This window comes from Mesoplodon densirostris, chromosome 12 (assembly GCF_025265405.1).
Source record: "Mesoplodon densirostris isolate mMesDen1 chromosome 12, mMesDen1 primary haplotype, whole genome shotgun sequence".
NCBI lineage: Eukaryota > Metazoa > Chordata > Mammalia > Artiodactyla > Ziphiidae > Mesoplodon > Mesoplodon densirostris.
In genome coordinates this window covers 74,974,953-74,995,439 of record NC_082672.1, presented here as the reverse complement: position 1 = coordinate 74,995,439, position 20,487 = coordinate 74,974,953, and the positions used below count along the sequence as shown (strand labels likewise).

The following is a 20,487-nucleotide window of genomic DNA, read 5'->3' as shown; positions in this document are numbered from 1 at the left end:
AATTCAGAAAATTCAGGCTAGGTGTCCTTTAAGATAATTCTCTGATTATTTTCTTTACAGATTATATATTATGTTATCGGTATATTCAGCAATTCTGTATCTATCTGTGATGATTTTGGTAGATAGGTTTTTCAGTTTTCAGTTTTTCCTAACATAGAATTGCTAACTATTTTATTATACTTTATTATCCTTTCAATACATATAATCAAATATACATGTATAACCATTTTCATATTCTTAATATCAAGTAGACATATTCTCTCACTTTTATTAAGAATTACTAAAAGTTTGGCTTGAATTTTTCTTTTTTAAAAAATCTCATTTTATGAATCATGATTTGTAGACTTCTATTGTATTTTCCTTCTAGCAGTATCTCTGCTCCAGACTGGTGATTGCCCTATTTTTTAACTCTCCTTTTGAAATACTGACTCTTCACATGTGTCATTTCATTTCTCTGTTTTCTCAGTTTCTCAGAGAAACGTCTAAGTTTGTCTGTTACTTGTGTGTTGAAGTGCATTCATTCAGAGATTAAACAGATCTCTGTTCAAATCTTTAAGGCTTTGATTAAACATTAAAATGGAATTAGATTTATAAAGGCTTTACTCTCCTACCTAATTGGAGATACACTAATTGTGACCTTGAGGTAGACACTTTTAGAATTAGTGGCAGATATTGTTTCCTTTCCTTTTTATTAATATCAATTTTTTGTTGCTCAAAAGCAGTTATTTAATTGGAAAGGTAGTTCCTTTACTAGCAAATAAATTAAATGAATTAATTAAAATTTAGGTTAATTTAAATAATTTAAATTAAAATGAATTAAATAGATTTAATCTATTAATTAACATGAATTAAATTAATGAATTAATTAATTTAATTAATGTGTTTCAACATATGAATTTGTGAGGCATAAACATTCAGTGTACAATAATGGGATAATGACAAAGTCTACACTATAAAGTTGCTAAATTAATACTAATAAAGTGCTTTAAAGAACTGTGCATTTTTATCAAAGAAATTAAAGCAAAAGGACACAGTCATTCTCAGGCATTTGCATATAGTCTATAGCTGCTTCCATGATACAACAGCAGAATTCAGTGGTTTAAGAGAGGTTATGACCCTCAAAGTCTAAAATAATTACTGTCTGGATTTTAGTCCAAAATAATGCAGATATTTGCTGCAAAGGAAAATATTAAGTATTCAGCTCCTTGCAATAGGTTGTGGGTTCAATTCTGGGATTCTGAGTAGAACAGCAGTGTAATGAGAGCCACACTTTAGGAACTTAAAATTAATATGTTTAACTGTTAAAATTTCATGCCATGCATTGTTGAAATTGAATTAATAACATGATAGTAAGAGTACTTAAATGGTATTTGTTAAAGCATGCATAAAATTAATAACTTAAATAGTTCTTTTCATTTATCTGAAACACCTAAATATCAACCTTTTACACAATAACTTTTAACATGTATGAATATTAAATATTTGCATCAAATATCCTTTCTTATTTTGAAGCAGTTCTTCATCTTGACAAAGTCTTAAAGCTGTAATAAACAGGAGTCAACAAGTTAGCTGTCTTTCTTCAGTTTTCTTGCCTATCTTTAGAGTATAATAGCTTCGTTCTTACATGAAAGTACATGAATTTACATGACTAAAATGTTCAACTAACTGCTGTGCATTACTTTATATAGAATTGCTTTAGAAACTTTTGACACTCAATAAGAGGACTGACCAAAAGAACTTACTGAAATCATGATAAAACATGGCCATCTAAAATGATCTTCCATTTATTGTGATTTTTATGGATATATGCACCTTATTAGGATAGTGGAGATAGTTTGCTTTATAGAAACCCCATTATGATCTCCATTAAAGTAAAATTTACTTAGATTGATATAATAAGATTGCTACTTAATGTCTTAGTTTAAATTATTTGTGTTATGTATGTTATGTGTACATGGCTATATATGTATCTTGCTAAGACTAAAATGAAAAGATGCATCACCCACTTTTGCATTTACCCTCCAGTAATTCTTTTTACATTGAACAGTTTTTTTTTTAATGCTCCATATTTTGCTATAAAGGGGGTTATTTTCACATACAGACTCATGCAAACACTTTAATACATTGAAGAAATAGAACCAGTTTATTCTAGGCTGTATCAAACTGTGCCCACAAATAGTCATAGTTCATTTTTATTCTTAATATTGTTCCTCAATATTTTTATTTGCATGCAAGTAGTCTCTAGTGTATATTTTTCATTTATTATCTTATCAAAAGCAGTTAATAGCAACTGAATCATTCTACTAAGTTTTGTGTTTTCCAACTTCTTCTGCTATACCTTGAATAAGCAGGCATTTCAAGCCCTCTCAAATTACATCAGGTGATACTTTGTAATGATGGTCATCACCTTTTCAGCCTTTCACATTTCCTTGCTGCCCACCACTCATTAAACCAATACCAAAAGTTTGAAGTTCCCATAATGGCAAAATCCCAGTTTTGGTAAAATATTCTGTAGTTGTCATGCTAGGCTAGATTACATTAACTCAACAAATACACCTTAACCCAATGATTTTCTCATGCCAAGTCATTGGAAATCCATTGTCTCTTCAGGGTAGACCTTTCCCAAGTAGTGACTCAGGAATCCAAGCTTCTGGGATATTTTAGAGTCACCAAATGGAACATGTGTCTTCCAAGTGGCTAGAGCAAAAAGGATGAGAGATGGAAAGGCTTTGACCTGGACTGAACACCCAGAATTTCTATTAGGATTTCATTGGCTAGAACACGTGTGGCATATAAAGATGGCTTCGAAGCCTTTGGAATAACAGATGAGCTTTACTGTCTCCACCACATAGTTCCAAAAATCGTGGCTGTCTTTAACGAGATGTCAGCTGGCAATCTGGCTGCTGACTACTTCCTCAGTATCTCCTGGGTCACTTCTGTCCACTTTGGTTGTGTGTCCTCATCCTCTGCTACTTCACACCAAATTTGTATAAGTGTTTGTTTTAAATTTCCAATGGGAAAGCTAAGTCCATAGAACTAAGAGTCTCTGAAGGGCATTATAATTAGAAAAATAAAAGCCAATTTCAAAAAGCCACATGTTGTATGCCTCTACTTACATAATATGATTGAAATGACAAAAATATAGAGATAGAGAAAAAATTAATGTTTGCCAGTAGCTAAAAATAGCAGGGCAACTAAGGGCAAGTGAGACTATGAAGGAGCAGCATAAGGGAAGTCTTTGTGGTGATGAAATAGTTCTGTATCTTGAAGGAGGTGATGGTTACCTGAATCTACACATGTGATAAATGACATAGAACCATATCCACACATTGTACTAATGTTGATTGGCTAGTTTTTTTTTTTTTTTTTTTTTTTTTTTTTTTGCGGTACGTGGGCCTCTCACTGTTGTGGTCTCTCCCATTGCAGAGCACAGGCTCTGGACGCACAGGCTCAGCGGCCATGGCTCACGGGCCCAGCCGCCCCGCGGCATGTGGGATCTTCCCGGACCGGGGCACGAACCCACGTCCCCTGCATCGGCAGGTGGACTCCCAACCACTGCGCCACCCAGGAGGCCCCATGATTGGCTAGTTTTGATACTATATTATAGTTCTATAAGATGTATCTGTACCCAACACTTCTTGGTACTATCTTTGCAACTTGATGTGAATTATTTCAAAATAAGTGCTGAAAAATGCACATTTCACTGTTCACTACTTTATCCTGTGGATTACCTTGGAAACTGCCACTACAAATATCCACAGAGACATATTTATAAATAGGGAAAATTTTGTTTGTTTGTTTGTTTGTACAAGAAGCCAAAGTAATATTTTATTTATTTTTATGTCTTTTTATATTTTACATATGATGTATCCTAGAATGGGGATATTGGACTAATGCTAATAATGAAGTAATATATGCGTCTTCTACCCTTTTTACAGAGCTGATCTAGTGGGCATGTGTTGTGGTGAATTATAATAGGGTTAGGTGGAATTCACATATTTTTATTATTAATCTGCCATTAATTAACCAACTGTGTGATATGTTGCAAGTTGCTCAACCTCTAGCAAAATTAGTTTTTTACTTAAAAAAATTCAACTCTAAAACTGGATAATAATGGCCTTTTATAAATTCCAAGTTTGTCTTTAAGGATTTTATCAAATCATATGGATATAACTGCTATGGAAATGCCAAGCATTACATAAATATGAGGTAGGGTCATTCAGCTAGTTTCTTACCATGGAGCCAATTAACACTGATGCCTTAAATATAATTAAATGTTATTTCTTACAAATATTTAATAGGATAATATGTTAATATATCACACCACTGAGAAATGCATGTTCATTCTTCTTCATGTGCTCAAAATAGAAGTTGAGTTATTTTAATATAATAATGCCAGTGGTGTGGTCACTCAACATTTTATACTGTTATTACGCCTTTATATTTTAGAATTTGGCACACGATTCAAACTTCAAATCAATTAACAGCATATCTTCTAAGTGTTTTGTTTTTTTGTTTTGGTTTTTGTTTTGGTTTGTATGCTCTTGCTAAGTAACTTAATTCTCTGTAGTTAAATGTTTCTTGATGCTCTTGTTCACATAATAATGAATGAGTTTTATATGAAGATTTTTAAATGAACCTGTTGTATACTGTTGGCCTTCGGTTATATAGTGATTTGTTGACAAGGTTTATGAACTTGAAGTACAAATATGTTTTTTTTAAACTTCAGTAGATAATTTCTGGAGGCCAGCTGTGCCATTTTCAGTAGGAAGTCAAATATTTCCCTTTTCAACTCTCCCTAGCAAGTATGAATTGTCCAAAGACCTCTTCATTACCCAACAAGGAGTAAAAGAGTAAATTGTGCTTTTGAAATCCAGGATTTAACAGATATGGCAAGGATGTCAGGCCAATACCTCGGGTACTTTTTTTATTACCAGTAGGAGGTGCCTAATGGAAAAGTGCTAAACAGAATCCGACAAACACCTCAGCTCAGCAATGAAACAGACGTTGATTCTGGTCTCATGGAAGCTGCAGTGGAGCTACCAGACTTGGACCTTAACATCAACACTTTATTTGTCTTTTCGCATGATCTCAGGGTGAGGACTAGAGGCAGACAAATGCCTTCCTTAGGGCACAGACTTTCAGGAAGTTCCCACTCTCACGTTGCATCCAGTGCAAGCATTGGAGTACTCAGCTCTGCTGTTGATTGACATTATATAAATAGATGTTCATGGTCACAATACCAGCCTCAATAAATCTGAAGGAATTAAGATTATATGATAACACACTCTCCAAATGTAACAGAATTAAATGAGAAATTGACAGCAGAAAAATTCTGAGAAAACTTCAAATATTTGGAAGTTAAACAAATGTCTAAAATAACCCGAGTCAAAGAAAAAATTACAATTGAATACAAACATACACAGCATATCAAAAATTATGAAATGTAGTTAAAATAAGGTTTACAGGTAATTTTATTATTCTAAATTCCTACATTAAAAAAGTAAAAGGTCTTAAATCAATATTCTAAGCTTCTACCTTAAATAACTAGAGAAAGAAGAGAAACTAAACCCAAAACACACAAAAGAAAGGAAATGGTAAGATTAAGGAGAAATTGTTAAAATGGATAAGAAAAACTGATGAAAAAACATTGTTTTTTGAGTAAAACAAAACTGACATATCTTTAGTCAGACTAACCAAGAAATAAACAAGGAAGACACAAATTAATAAAATGAGAATTTAAAGTGGGGACATAAATAATGATCATTCAAAATTAAAAGGATTATAAGGAAATACCATGGACTCCATTATGCCAAGAAATTAGACTATTTAAATGAAATGGACAAATTTCTGGAAAGACACAAATTACTAAAATTGTCTCAAGAAGAAATAGAAAATTGGTACAGACTTGCCAAATATTTAATCATAATCCTTATGAAATGTACAAAAAATAGAAGGAAAGGGGAGACTTTTGAACACATCTTATGAGGCCAATATTACCTTTATACCAAAACCAGGCAAAAAACAAGTAAGAGAACCACTTATGAATATACATTGATAATCCCTAACAAAATATGAGCAAAGCAAATCCAGAAACACAAAAAGCATGTTTTTGTACTCTAAAGAAGTAGAATTTTCTCCAAGAATGCAAGATTGGTTTAACATCTAAAAATACAGTAATGTTACTAGAATGAAGGACAAAACCACATAAAACCAGGACAAAAACCATTTGACAAAATCCAACACACAATCATTATAAAAACTCTAAAACAGCTTAGAAAAATAACAAAACTCTCTCGACCTGATAAGAAGCATCTATGACAATTGTCCAGTTAATATCACCCTAATGAAGTGGTGCTGGCAGATTTTCCCCTAAGAACAAGAACAGCACAGAGTTATCCACTTTCACTATCGAGTCAATGTTGTATAGGATGTTGCAGACTTGGATAGGGAGAAAATAGATTAAAAAAACATACAGATTGAAAAGGAAGAAGTAAAACTACCTTTATTAACAGATTTCATAATTTCTTATGTAGAAAATACTAAGAAATGCAAAAAAAGAACTACCAGACTTGTGACTGAGTTTATAAAGCTTGCAGGATACAAAATAAAATGCAAAAGTTAATTGTATTTTGATATACTAGAAACAAAATTTCAAAAATTAATTAAAAATTAATTAAATTAAAAAAATTTCCTTTATAATAGTATCAAAAGGATAAAATGCTTAGGTATAAATGTAATTAATTAAATACAAGACTTTAACTGAAAACTATACAACATTGGGAGAGAGATGAAAGAATATCTAAACAAATGGAGAGATATTGCATATTCATTGACTGGAACACCATAGTTTTGAGATGGTAATTCTTCCCAGTTTAACCTATTGATTCATTGAAATCCCTGTCAATATCCCAGGAGGCTTTTCTGAAGAAATTGACTAGCTTATACAAAACTTTATATGGGCTGAAAATTTTTAAAAATAGGAAAAATTTGATGACTGCCAAATTTCAAAACTTACTATCAATCTGCATTGATCCAGGCTGTGTGTTATTGCATATGGATAAGTATATAGACTTATGAGAAGGAATTGAGAGTCCAGAAGTGAGCTAATGTTTATGATCACTTGTTTTTCCACAATAGTGGAAAAGGCAACTAAATGGAAAAAAGAACATTCTTCTCAAAAAAATGTTGCCTGGACAATTATATATCAACATGTAAAAAAATCATATATATATAAAATAACATGTTATTCATATATATGAAACAACATATCCTTATCTCACATCATGCAAAAAATCAAATGGATCATACATCTAAATTATGAGCTAAATTGATAATAATATCTAATAAATCATAAGAGAAAATCTTTATACTATTGGTTAGAGAGAATTTTTAGATATTATAACAAAACCATGATATATAAAAGTTACAAGTGAAAGACAAATTTGATAATTTAGACTTAATTAAATAAAAACTTTTCCTATCCAAGAGCCACTAACTGAGAAAATGAAAAGTCAAGGCAACAGAAGGAGAAAATATTTGCAAGTCACATATATCATAACAGAATTGTATTCAGAATATGAAAAGAACACTCACTACTCAATAATAAGAAAATAAATAATACAATTCAAAATATTCTCTATATATGAAGGTAAATTTCATTAAGGAAGACATACAAATGGTTAATAAACATATGAGAAGATACTCAACATCTTTATTCTTATGAGAATGCAAATTGAATTGAGATACTATTTCACAACCACTAGAAGAGCTATAATAAAGAAAATGGACAATATCAAATGTTGGCAAGAATGTGAGAAACAGGAACTCTCACAGATTGATAGTGTGAATGAAAAATGGCACAGCTACCTTTCAAAACAGTTTGGCAGTTTCTTAAAAAGTTACACATAGGGCTTCCCTTGTGGCACAGTGGTTGAGTCCACCTGCCGATACAGGGGACACGGGTTTGTGCCCCTGTTTGGGAAGATCCCACATGCCGTGGAGCAGCTGGGCCCATGAGTCATGCCCACTAGGCCTGCACGTCCAGAGCCTGTGCTCCGCAATGGGAAAAGCCACAACAGTGAGAGGCCCGTGTACCGCAAAAACAAACAAACAAAAAGTTACACATAAATTTACACCTCAGCAATTTCTCTGTCAGGAATCTGTGCAAGAGCTACTAAAGTATATATTCACCCAAATACTTGTGAGTGAATTAATTGCTCATAAAAGTTAGTTGCTAAGAGAGTAGATCTTAAAAGTTCTCATCATGAGAAAAAAAAAAAAACAGTAACTGTGTGTGGTGATGAATGTTAATTAGACTTATTGTGATGACGATCTCACAATATATGCATACATTGAATCATTATGCTGTACACCTGAGACTAAGATTGTTATGTGTCAATTACATCTCAATAAAAATGTTAAAAAGTAGAAACAACTGAAATGTTTGCCAACTTGTGAATGAGTAAAAAAAATGTTATATATATTTTGAATTGCTCTTTGGCAATAAAGAGTAAAAGTAGTGATACGTGCATGAAAAATCCTCAAATATTTTATTCTATGTGTAAATTATACCATTATAAATGTTTAAGAAGATTTCATGAACTCTAGAGACTTTTTCTACACCAAGTTTTGTACATGCCTATGTTCATATTTTCTTTCCGTGTGTGTGTCATCTTTTAAGGTCCATTCTGTGAGGAGTCAATGGAACACTGTGTTTCTCAGTCTTGTTGGAAAGGAGAAATTAGTCAAAATAAAAGCTCAGCTTACATTTTGGAATGCACAGAAGGATTTCTCAATCAAAACTGTGAAACCGATGTCAATGAGTGTTCACCAAAACCATGTGAGAATGTTACTGACTGCACTGATATTCTACCGGTAAGTCTGAATCTAACATACAAGGGAGTGGTTTTAAAATATATTTTACCATTACTAAGCTGTTTGAAAAGTACAAATAATTAAACTTCTAATTAACATATTGCAATTTCAAACTCAGGAACTTCAGAAAATGTATTTAACTTGCTTATTTTTATTGTTCCCATTTTAAATAGAAACCCCAATCTCAAAAACACTCTTCAATTTTATTTTTTGTTATTCTGACAGAACTCTCCTTTATGAACAATGTAATTTTGTAAACTTTTCATTTTTTAGTTATTTAAAATATTTTCTTTATTATTTGATTATTTTATATTATTGTATTTTAATATTTTATTTAATAGTTAAATAAATAAGACTAGGGAATAATTTAGTAGTTCCCACAAATGACAATCCTTCATTTGGTAAGATTCATATTTGAATTCATAATATGAATTAATATTCATACATTAAAGATTTCCTGGGCCTCCCTGGTGGCGCAAGTGGTTGAGAGTCCGCCTGCCGATGCAGGGGATACGGGTTCATGCCCCGGTCTGGGAGGATCCCATATGCCGTGGAGCGGCTGGGCCCGTGAGCCATGGCCGCTGAGCCTGCGCGTCCGGAGCCTGTGCTCCGCAACGGGGGAGGCCACAACAGTGAGAGGCCCGCATACCGCAAAAAAAAAAAAAAAAAAAAAAAAAGATTTCCTCACTCACTTGTCCAGGGGTCAATGCTGGTTGTCAACCACATCCTCAGCTGGAACTATCAGCCATAATCCTAAATAAAACTCTTCTGTGTGGCTTGTGTGTCCTCACAACATGGTGGCTGGGTTCCAAACATTCCCAGATAACCAGACTCTGTAGGGCCTTTTTAAACCTAGCCTTGAAAGTCACAGAGCATCCTTTCCCCATAGTCACAGCTTGCTTACACTCAAGGGGGTAAATATAGCCCCAATTCTCAAATAGAGGAATGTTGAAATAAGGTAGTAGGAAGAGTGTGTGACATGGGAACCAATGTTGGGACATTTTGAAAAATAGAATCTTCCCCATTGTTGCACTGAGTGAGAACTTCTACTACCTGCTTTTGAAAATAATTTCCATCTCTCCCCATGTAAGTAAGAATCCTTTCATTATCTTTGAGATATACAGATTTTTTTTGTAAAAAATACATTTTAATCTTTTCTAGGATATCATGTGCATGTTTTCACCAATATGTACAGTCAAGCTTTGTAAGCAAATTCAAACACCACTGGATGCTTTTCCTTGCAAGATTAATGCCACAAGTATGAAATATGAGAAAGATTATCATTGCAGGTATAATTAACTTCCTACTTTTAAACAAAAATATATGAAGTTTAAATCCTGTGGACAAAAATAAAACAATGTTCTGTTTTAAGCTTAAAAATTTTAATGGCTTATAATATTTTATTTCTAGTTAAAGTAGAAAAATGTTAATGCTTTTTCTATGAAATGTTTAAATGTTGTGGCATTGGTTTTAAATAAATATTGGAGCAATTCTTAATCATAATTTGGGCATACCATCCTAAAACATCTATTTTGTTTTGTAATGAAGACGTATAGGCTAGCTGGATCATATTTGAAGGTCTAGAAGGAAGAGATAATGTAAGTGCCCACAGTATTAGTTCTACTGTACACATACATCCTTGCTATTATTGTTTGAAAGTATAGACCCATTAGCTCTTCCTGCAATTCACAGACCTCAGCTGAGACTTTTCCTTTTGGATCTTTAGGCAAAGTTTTAGGAAACAGTGCCTTATTTAAATAAAGACTTGCTAAAAATTACCAATTTGTAAATGACAGAAGTAAGATAGTTATCTGGGCCTATCACTTTAGACCATTTTAAATAGCTTTATAGTTACTTTCTCGCACCATCAAGAAGTGCAATTTGTACTCTTCACACTTGCTTGACTTTTATCTTGCTAGACTTTTATCTGCTTAAAGAAAGTTCTGTTAGGCATTATTGAAGGGCAGTAAACAAGCTTAGAACTTCTAGAATATCCATAAAAGCCGAAAATTAAAAGCTGTGGTAGGGACTGAGTGAACTGATGAGGATGATTATAATTTTTGTGACTTTCTGTTTGAATAAAAAAATAAATTAAAAACATAAAAGCTGTGGTACAGGAAAACCTTAAAAGCACACTGAAAAAAACCCTGCACGTATATCATAGATGCATGTGTATTATAGATGTACAGTGGACATTATTTTCATCAATTTCAAAGAATCTAAATACAAAGTTAAAAAACATATTAAGCTTTTAAAATTTGACATTTTCAAAAACGATTGGAGAGAAACCTCCTCAATATATCAAGATCTTAGAACATCCAACCCATCAAGTCAAATCTGTGGATGCATTCAATCTTATATTAACTTACCTATAAATCCAGCTATTATCCTTTTAACAATATTGGCTTTTTAATTTATAATTTATAGTTCTGAGCCTTATAGGACTAGTATATTTGTGAGTCTACTTAGAAAAGTGATCAACTATAAAAATATGGATAGCATTATATAAATATAAGTAAATATGCATTCATATATGTTTATTTTTTATCAAGTATGATGCTTTTATTGGTTTTTATTATTAGCATTATTCTAGTTGTCTAGAAGGCTTTGTTTTAAATTTTATCATCAAAAGGAAAACTAGATAACTAGAAGCATTGTTGTCATCCTTCAGTTTGCTGTTATATTATTAATTAATATATTTAATTTTAAAATGATGGAGTTTGATCTTGAATGCTTAATAAAGCATGTTTTAGCTAGGATGAAAGTTATAGAAATTCAAGTTAGTTTTCCCTAGGATGGATGAAATATGTCAAATAGGTAACTAGTTGTAACAACTTCGAAGTAAACTTACTCATGAAATTAATATGAGTCACTGTATGCATTCTAATTGTTGAGATTGCTCACATTCTTTAAAAATTTACATTGAGCACAATATACATTGTGCTCACTCATCTTGAATCTACTTAATTAAAAACATTGTCCCGTCTATTGATTAAATTAGACTACCGATTAAAAGAGGGTGAAAGATAAGCAAAGTGACAGGAGAGTAAAAACAGAACTTATTCACAGGGCAGAAATAACACAGACTAATTTGAGTGATGAGTGAAAACCCAAGCTTCAGAAATCAGTAAGAATGTGGGGAACACAAAACAGTTTCCAGCCCCCAGATTCTCCCACTCCCAAACTCACCAATGATAGTGCAAAAATAGTTGCTAACTTTGACTCACATGAAGTAAAGGTCATATGATCAATATAAGCTAATAAAACATGAAGTTGAAACAATGAAAAAATAGTCTTGAAAGCGATTTTTCTTTTCTCAAAGGAGATTAAGAGAACCACTGAAAATAATGAGAAAATAAAACACCCTTTGACTTAAATGCCTTTAGTTAAACATTTATCTGTGCATTGTTATATTAGAAGGTATGTGTTTCGGGAACAGTGATTCTCACACTAGCTGTACCAGACTTTAGCTGCATTAGAAACTCCTGAAGCACTGTTTAAAACACAGATTGTTTTTCCCTACCCCTAGAGTTTCCAATTCAGTCAGTCTGGGGTGGGGATTGCAAATGTGCATTTCTACAAAATTCTCCAGAGAGGCTGATCTGAGTTCAAACAGCATCAATGCAGAAAATCCTCCTACACTTTTTCGCCTACTTCATCCACACATCTCAACCCAAGCTTTTACTTTTTTTAATTATGAATCTGGGGAAAAAAAAAGTGTGGGGTTGGAAAGGAGTAAAATGAAGAGAGGAGAACAAAAGGGTGATGACGCTATCAGTTTCTCTATTTGAACGTATGGACTAGGTCTAAATTACTATGATCAGATGAGAGAGGAAACAAAATTACTTCCTGAGAATCCTCTGGCTTCTTGAGATGTCCATGGTAAATGGTGATAAGAGGTTCACCTTTATGGCCTTGAAGTTAGATCCGAGTGGGGCAATTGCCAGTGTTGGCAAGGAGTTAGGGGTGTGAAGGCTTGTCAAGAGCTCAGTGCATAGCCCGGAAACTCCTCCAAAGACAATGTTGAAGATGCTGTCTCTGGGGTCCCCTTTCCCTATGTGAGAGGTGATGTTCAGGGCACTGCCCAGCACACCTCCAGTGAGGCTTTCCAGGTCCTGATTAGCTCTCTGCTGGAGGCTGGGGGCTGAAGGCACAGGACAGAGGAGGGCAGGGCATCATAACTGGAGAGAGCAGTACTCTACATTCTCCACTACATGCCAGGGATGGGAGTGCATGTCCCACCAAACCACACGAGGGCTTTGAAGAGTGTCAGGAACCACCGTTCTGATACTGCCATCACAAGCAATCACACAATCACACACAAACATGAGTACACACGCAGAGAAACACACACTAACCTATTTTAATATTTACTGAATGCAGTGACTCTAATATTGTCTAATGTAAAGGTGATTGTGTTCTGAATATTCAGAACAAAATGAAGAAACACGAATCAGGAAATAGAGAGTAATGCAACCAACTAGTGTCTTTCTCTTACATCATTTTTTTTCCAACCTAAAAATCAATTGTTTAAAAAATATTTATTGAGAGTTATCTTTGTAAAAGACACCATAAACTAGATAATAATAAGTACTATGGTTTTAAAAAATCAGAAATTATGTTATATATACACGGTTTTGCTTTCTAAACTTTTTATGTTCTCCACTCAAATTCTAAGATATTTCATGGTATAATAATGTTCTATTTTATTCTCTCAGCTTTTTTTTTTCCTGTTTCCTACTCAGAGTTGCATTTATCGTTTGCATTGCTTAAGTGTCAACTCAGTGTATTAGCTTTTTTTCTCACGTCAGTTTCAGCATTTCAATTGTCTGTATGATGTCTCTCCACAACAGCCATGGGAGGGGTTAGGGTTTTCATTGTCTGTCACAAGTAAACCTAATTAAGCATGCACTGTGACTTTGAAATAGAACATCATAACACAGAAATATATAGGTCAACATATTTCCTTTCAACAAATAATAAAGTTATATTTTCACATTAATTTTGAAAAATCCTTTTAAAAATGGCAATCACACATTTGGATGAGGAACTTGGTCACCCAATAATTCCTAACTAACAGGAAACATCAATCTCTTGGAGTTAAATATCTCAAAAGTTAGGTTGCTACATTTTTCTTTCCTTGAAATCAATAGTTATATTTATAAGGCTAACCTTCCCTTTTGAATAAATCATTCTAAAATTTAACATGGTAAAAAAATTGTTAAAGTTTAACCACAGTATTAAAATTTCAGATTATGGTTATAAACTCTATTCCAACTGAAGATATCTGGGACATTGTTGACATTTCTTCATGGAGAGGACCTTCTGACTTATTCATATAATTTTATATTTTCAGGGACTGTTATAGTTGACAGAAGTCATCCTTAAATCTGGCCCCCTATGTGCTTCATTTTGAGAATATATGTATACTTTCTTCTCTTAGTCCTGAACCTATTAATTTCCCTGTGAATAATAACTAATAAAGCATAATGACAGAAGTTAGTAGAGAGCTATGTACATAAAGGTTGAATTAGTATCCTGTAACCTCCAAGTCTTCCAGCTCATACCTGATCAAATCAATCTTAGCCCCCCACTGCTCTGTACAGCCTCTAACACTTCAATATCCAATATTCTCTGCTGTGTCCTCGGGATCTCATTTGCCATCAGCAAATTCTCCAACACCACACTCTCTTTTTCTTTTTCTCCTTCCTTTCTTTTTCTGGCTGAAACCTGGAGTTTTCTTTGGTGGCTCTATCCATTCACCCACAACCTGCGTACATCTGTTGAGGAACTGTGTAGACAGCCTTGCCATTGTTGCCGTATCCAGAACAGTTTTCTTTCCCCTCAAAAGCCTGTCTATTTTTAGCACATAGCTATTCCGTAGATCATTCTCTCCCTAACTCTGTTTCTCTGTCCCCAGGCTCCTTTCAAGCATCTCCTCTTCTCTCAAGTCCTGTCCATCACCCACCATGGCTCTAGCATCTGGCTTGTGTCCTTTTCTCTACAACTATTGTCATCCTTCTTGATGACTTCAACATCCATCTTGGGAATCCACCCACCTGGTTGCTTAAATCCTTTGATGATTATTTTATATATATATATTTTTTCCTCCTCCATCTAATCTTGACACATTTCACATGGTCATTTTTTATTATTCATCGTGAACTGTAACTGCACACCCTACAAATCTTGATTTAAATGTTTGCACTCCCTGATCATCATATCATGTATTTAAGAATACTAGTTAAGTCTTTTATTTCCCTGACCTCAGGCTGAGTTATGAGGATGTCATTTTCCTTGTGAATGAGATTCTGGAGTTTCTCTTAGATTTCAAGCCATGGGGGTGGGAGACGTGGGGGGAGTGGAGGCACATGATAGTTGATTACCTGAAACTCAACAGGAAGACTTTCTCATTGTGGGTTTTCTCTGCCTTTGGGGTAAACTTCCCTGGGCCAAGGGTCACAGATGGTGTTTTGGTGCTTCCTTCTTGGTCTGTAATGATAATGCTAACATTTGGGGCCAATTTTTCATGATCAATAAGCCCTGGATTGTTTAGAAACATCTTTCTCAGAGATTCTGTTGCCTAATCTTCATCTAGCAGTCTGTCAACCTGGTCTCATTAATGACCAAATATTAGTTCTTCATTTAATTCATAGCCCTGGCTCTCATCTTTTAAAACCATACTCCAAAATAATACAAATACAAGTGAGTGTATTGATAGCTAGTCTTGGCCAATTTAATTCATTCACACTTAAAAGGAAAATTTAAAAAAGATAGCCAAAACTCATCACAATTTTAGGATATTTTGTTGCTTCTCTCTTTCTGCCATCTTCATCCCAATTAGGAAAAGGTGAACATGATACCTTTCATAACAAAGTGGTACTTGGAATGATTTCTGGATCTCTGGTTAGTTCATCAGGATAAAAGAAGCAAGGTAAGCATATCTTCACAGGTTTCATCAGTGGAGTAGAAGAGTACAATACATTTAAAGTTAAATCATACTTTAATAACAGCTCTAAAACTAGTCATATGACCAAAGCAACTCACTTAACTGTTTTGAATATATTTCCTCATTTATATCATACTGGTAATAATTAATATCACACAAGAATTATGAAAATTGAATTAGAAAATAATAAATGTGTGAAAATAATTAACCTTGTGGCTGGTACATTGTAGATGTTAAAAAAAAATGCATGGTTATTCCTGATGGATGAAGGTATGATTTAATTCTCAAGGTGAGAGTACAAAGCTGAGCCTCAAACAGCAGGAATTACTGAAGTGTTTTACTGATGCTATTTTGGTTGGACTGTGTCAATGTGGCCTTTGGTTCTTTTATGAAATTATACAGTGTACTTAATAAATTTAAAATAATGACTCTATGGTACAATTCATTTTATTATTAACTCAGCTTGTAACAACTTGGTTTTAACAAGTATAATTTTTGGTCGTAATTCTCTAGTGTGTACTTTAGAGAGACACATTATCATTTGATTTGGTGCCCAATTCATTCGATAACAGAAGTTTACTAACTGGAATATTTCTCATGAATTAATGAGAGTGAAGGCAAAGAAAGCCCGAACACCACTGTATGTTCTTTAGCACCTTATTGATTGTAGCTAATGCACTGCAGTGGACTGGAATCCAGATTGATTTCCTGTCTGTCTCAGTCTTTAGATAGTGATGCCATTGGCTAGGAATGCCTGGGGCCCTCACCTGGTTTGCATTACCTGTGGCAGCCCCCAAGGACATTTCCCCAAAGAAAACTAATGTTCTGGATGGGGTGGCTCTTGTGGGTCTTATTATGACTACAAGACGCACCTCAGCAGCAACCATCAGGGAACTTAAAAGAAAAGTCCTGATAATACTCACAGGGCCCAGAGGGTAAAGGGCACCAGCACTGACAGCCCTGTAACAAGGGGGGGAGAGAGAAAGACACAGAGAGAGAGAGAGAGAGGAGGGCCTGGGGCTCTCTGCCTTACTGGGGTTGAGGGTGGGGTCACTCGTTACTGGTGAATTTAAACCCTAACAGTGAGAATCTGGGAACAGGAAGGGTAAGGTGCGAAGGTGGGCTCACTTAAGAGGCCAGTTACCTGGGTCACTCAGGGGTCTCTAAAAGGGGAGCTCCAGGGTACGTGAGGCCGGGCTTCTCATCTAGGCTCGAGTAGGCATCACACAGCTGGCAATATGTTTATTCCAGGTGGATGTATGACATGGATGCCATGGCAATCCAAAGCTTGATATCAGGCACTTAGATTACACTCAAAAAACCTTGTTGTCAGGCATTGACACTACAAGATTGCTTTATAAAAATGGTAACTAGGACAACTAACAAAGAAAAAAACAAAACCTTATAATTGGCCCAACTATGACCATTCTTTACAATATGTCTAAAATTCCTGTGTGTCATCGTTAACTCCTGAGACCATATCATCAGTATAGAATGGCTCTACTAGACATTAGAAACCTCATTTGCTTTTTTTTTCACATTTCAATAATGCTTCCATTTATTCCAATACTTTTCTAAAACCTATATTTTATTGTTAAAAATCCATTTAGGCCAAAATTGATTTTACTCTTACATCTCCAAAAGGTAATGTTAAGACCATTCAATGAAGATGTAGTTTATTCAAATTCCCTCTAAACAAATAAAACTTCTTCTTTGTAAAGAACACAAGTATGCATGGACAAAATCAATGATTGAAAGCATAATCTGATAATAAATGTTGTATGTAATTTAAATAAAGCATTATTATTTTGGGCAGCCTGTTAATAGACTTCTGTGAAAATATTTAAATTGCAAGTATTTTTTTTACTTACACTGATGCACTTACAGCTGTATTACAGGATTTACTGGAAAAAACTCTGAGAAAGTAACTGACCGCTGCAGACTTTTCACCATCAACTGTCTGAATGAAGGATGGTGTTTCAATATAATCCGATTCAGAGTAAGTAATTTAGTACGTGGCAAAGTAACTTAGCACCTCAAAATGCAACAGCTTCTGTCAGTCCCTATTTCAAATGCTTTTATTAATATAAGCCAGAGAAATATATCCTTTTCTGTATATTTAAATATGAGTTATATAAAGTTTAGTACTAGAGGTTTTTAACTTATAAGAATTATGTTGGGAGGACATTATTAAGTGTTCTAGTCAGTGTATTTATTATAAAATAAGTATATAACTAATTGAGTACTGGTGATATGTCTGTATATATAAAACCATAGTTACTAATGCCTTCAGCTCTTGAGCCACATGGGAAATACAATTTGTATCATAGTTATTAGGGTATAAAATATATTATTTGTGGGGGTAGTTTTCAAAATGACTTTACAAACACAGAGTGTGTGTGCTACACATGGTAAGGCATATCCTACAACTCAGAAGTTCCATTTTTAGGCAGGTCTATTGGAGAAACAATTATGTTTGTACTGAAAGAGATGTGTACAAAAATTTTCACTCCATATCTGAATCAAACTAAAGCCTATGGATAGGAAAATGGATCAGTTTCTCCTGGCACAGTCATACCATGGGATTATAAAGAATGATTAAAATAGTGAACATGTATTAATATTTATAAATATCAAAGTATAATGTTGAATTTTAAAATATTATTGAAAAATTATGTATGTACATTATGATAATGATTAATTAAAATTTTGAAATACAAGCAAATCCATATTTACTATGATTGCATAGTCTATAGCAAAAGTATAAACACATGAGTTATTTACACAAACTGGTTTTACTAGAAAGACACTTATAGGGATATGGGTTGGGGAGTGAAATGGGGAAGACAGGACTTCCAATGTATCTGTAATGCTTTATTTTTTTAAAAATTAACTTTTAGCGAATAAGGATGGTAAGATCATGCTGTTCATTTTATTATTTTCTCTACTTTTCTGGGTTATAAAATATTTTAATAAAATATTTTGAAAAAAATGTGAATCCAGCTTATGGAATGGACCATGGAAAAATATATATGTGTACTTTTGCAAACATCCTAAAGTATTATAATTTTACTATACAAGAATACATAGTATAAGAACATAATATTTAGCACCTATAATACATTTGGCATTATAGTGTATCATAATGGTTATTACCTCATTTGATATTCACATAAATCTCATTTCATTATATAGAAAAATAAAATGTCTACTACGCTTTTGAATATGTCCTCAAGTTCACATATGTCGATGGGGACGGATGAGCCATATTGGAAAGTACTCCAACTCCAGAACTCATATTTGCAAACACTACAAATATCTATGTTCAATACAAGAGATGTATTACCATTTCTTCTTCCTTTACAATGTACCTACCCTTTCCTGAGTAGCAAAATGTCTAGTTGAAATGCCTCTCCCATTTTGGTTTTAATATATTTTATATTATCCTGTTTATGTTTTGGATTTTGGTTCCTGTTTTGTTTCAAGATAGATAGTCTCTGAGTATTTATCTCTGACATTTATGTTTACGTTTTTCTTTCTCCACTGCCAATTTTCCCTTGGAGGTCTCACCTTTGATAGCACCTCAACAATTATCTGTATGTTATTGACTCTAACTCCAATTTGAATTTTTATTTTAAGGAATTAAACTGAACTTTTCATCACCTTGCAGACTCTGCTTTCTTTCTTTTTTTTTTTGGTAATTCTAATTTAAGTTTAATGACTTCCATTAGATAAAATATTAGCAAGAAAGGAATGCTATTGGCCTGGTTAGATCTATTTTCTTTTAACTTATGGATTTTTAATGAATAGCCATGAGATATGTATATCAAACCACTTACTGCTACTTTTCCTATCTTTATATTTTATTTATTTTACATACTTCATTAGATGGATAAGAATATCTAATAACAGGTGAAGAGAACTGTGCATACATTTGACAATTTTAGGGGGAAAGAAATCAGACTTTCACTTGTACCTTTACATAATTGGAGATAGCCTCTATCAGATTGAAGAAGTTCCCTTTGATTCCTAATTTACTAAGTTTGTATCATGAATGGTGGTGGGTTTTGTCAGTTGCTTATTCTGAATATAGTTAAGAGATCATATCATTTTTCTTTTGTAGTGTGTTAATATGGTGAAATATAGTAACTGATTTAGAATTCTGAGTAAATATTGCATCCTTAAGAAAACTCTTTCTTGGGCTTGAGACATTTTATCTATTTCTGTATTCAACTTTTTACTAAAATACTTGTATTCATATATTAATAAAGAATGCTTAAATTTTACATAATAAATAGTATAATAATATATAACTATTAAAATAATAAGACTGTGCTTTAATTTTCTTATAGTGTCTTTATCAGATTTTAACATCAGTGTTAATGTAGCCTCATAAAAATTAGTGGAGGGCTTCCCTGGTGGCACAGTGGTTGAGAGTCCACATGCCAATGCATGGGACACGGGTTCGTTCCCCAGTCTGGGAAGATACCACATGCCCTGGAGCGGCTGGGCCCGTGAGGCATGGCTGCTGAGCCTGTGCATCCAGAGCCTGTGCTCCACAACAGGAGAGGCCACAACAGTGAGAGGCCCGCATACTGCAAAAAAAAAAAGACAGGAGATTTTTTCCCTCCCCCTCTATTACTTGTAACATTTTGTGTATA

The 20,487-nt window shown here is 33.7% G+C and overlaps 1 protein-coding gene across 1 annotated transcript in view; it reads left to right on the top strand.

Annotated features, from left to right (window-relative positions):
* EYS (eyes shut homolog) overlaps positions 1-20,487 on the top strand; it is a 1,591,612-nt gene that overhangs the window by 85,211 nt on the left and 1,485,914 nt on the right. Inside the window, exons 3-5 of the mRNA XM_060115102.1 lie at positions 8,684-8,877; positions 10,039-10,166; positions 17,714-17,825. Of these exons, the coding sequence (XP_059971085.1) occupies positions 8,684-8,877; positions 10,039-10,166; positions 17,714-17,825 (434 nt within the window). The remainder of the gene's footprint in view (positions 1-8,683; positions 8,878-10,038; positions 10,167-17,713; positions 17,826-20,487) is intronic.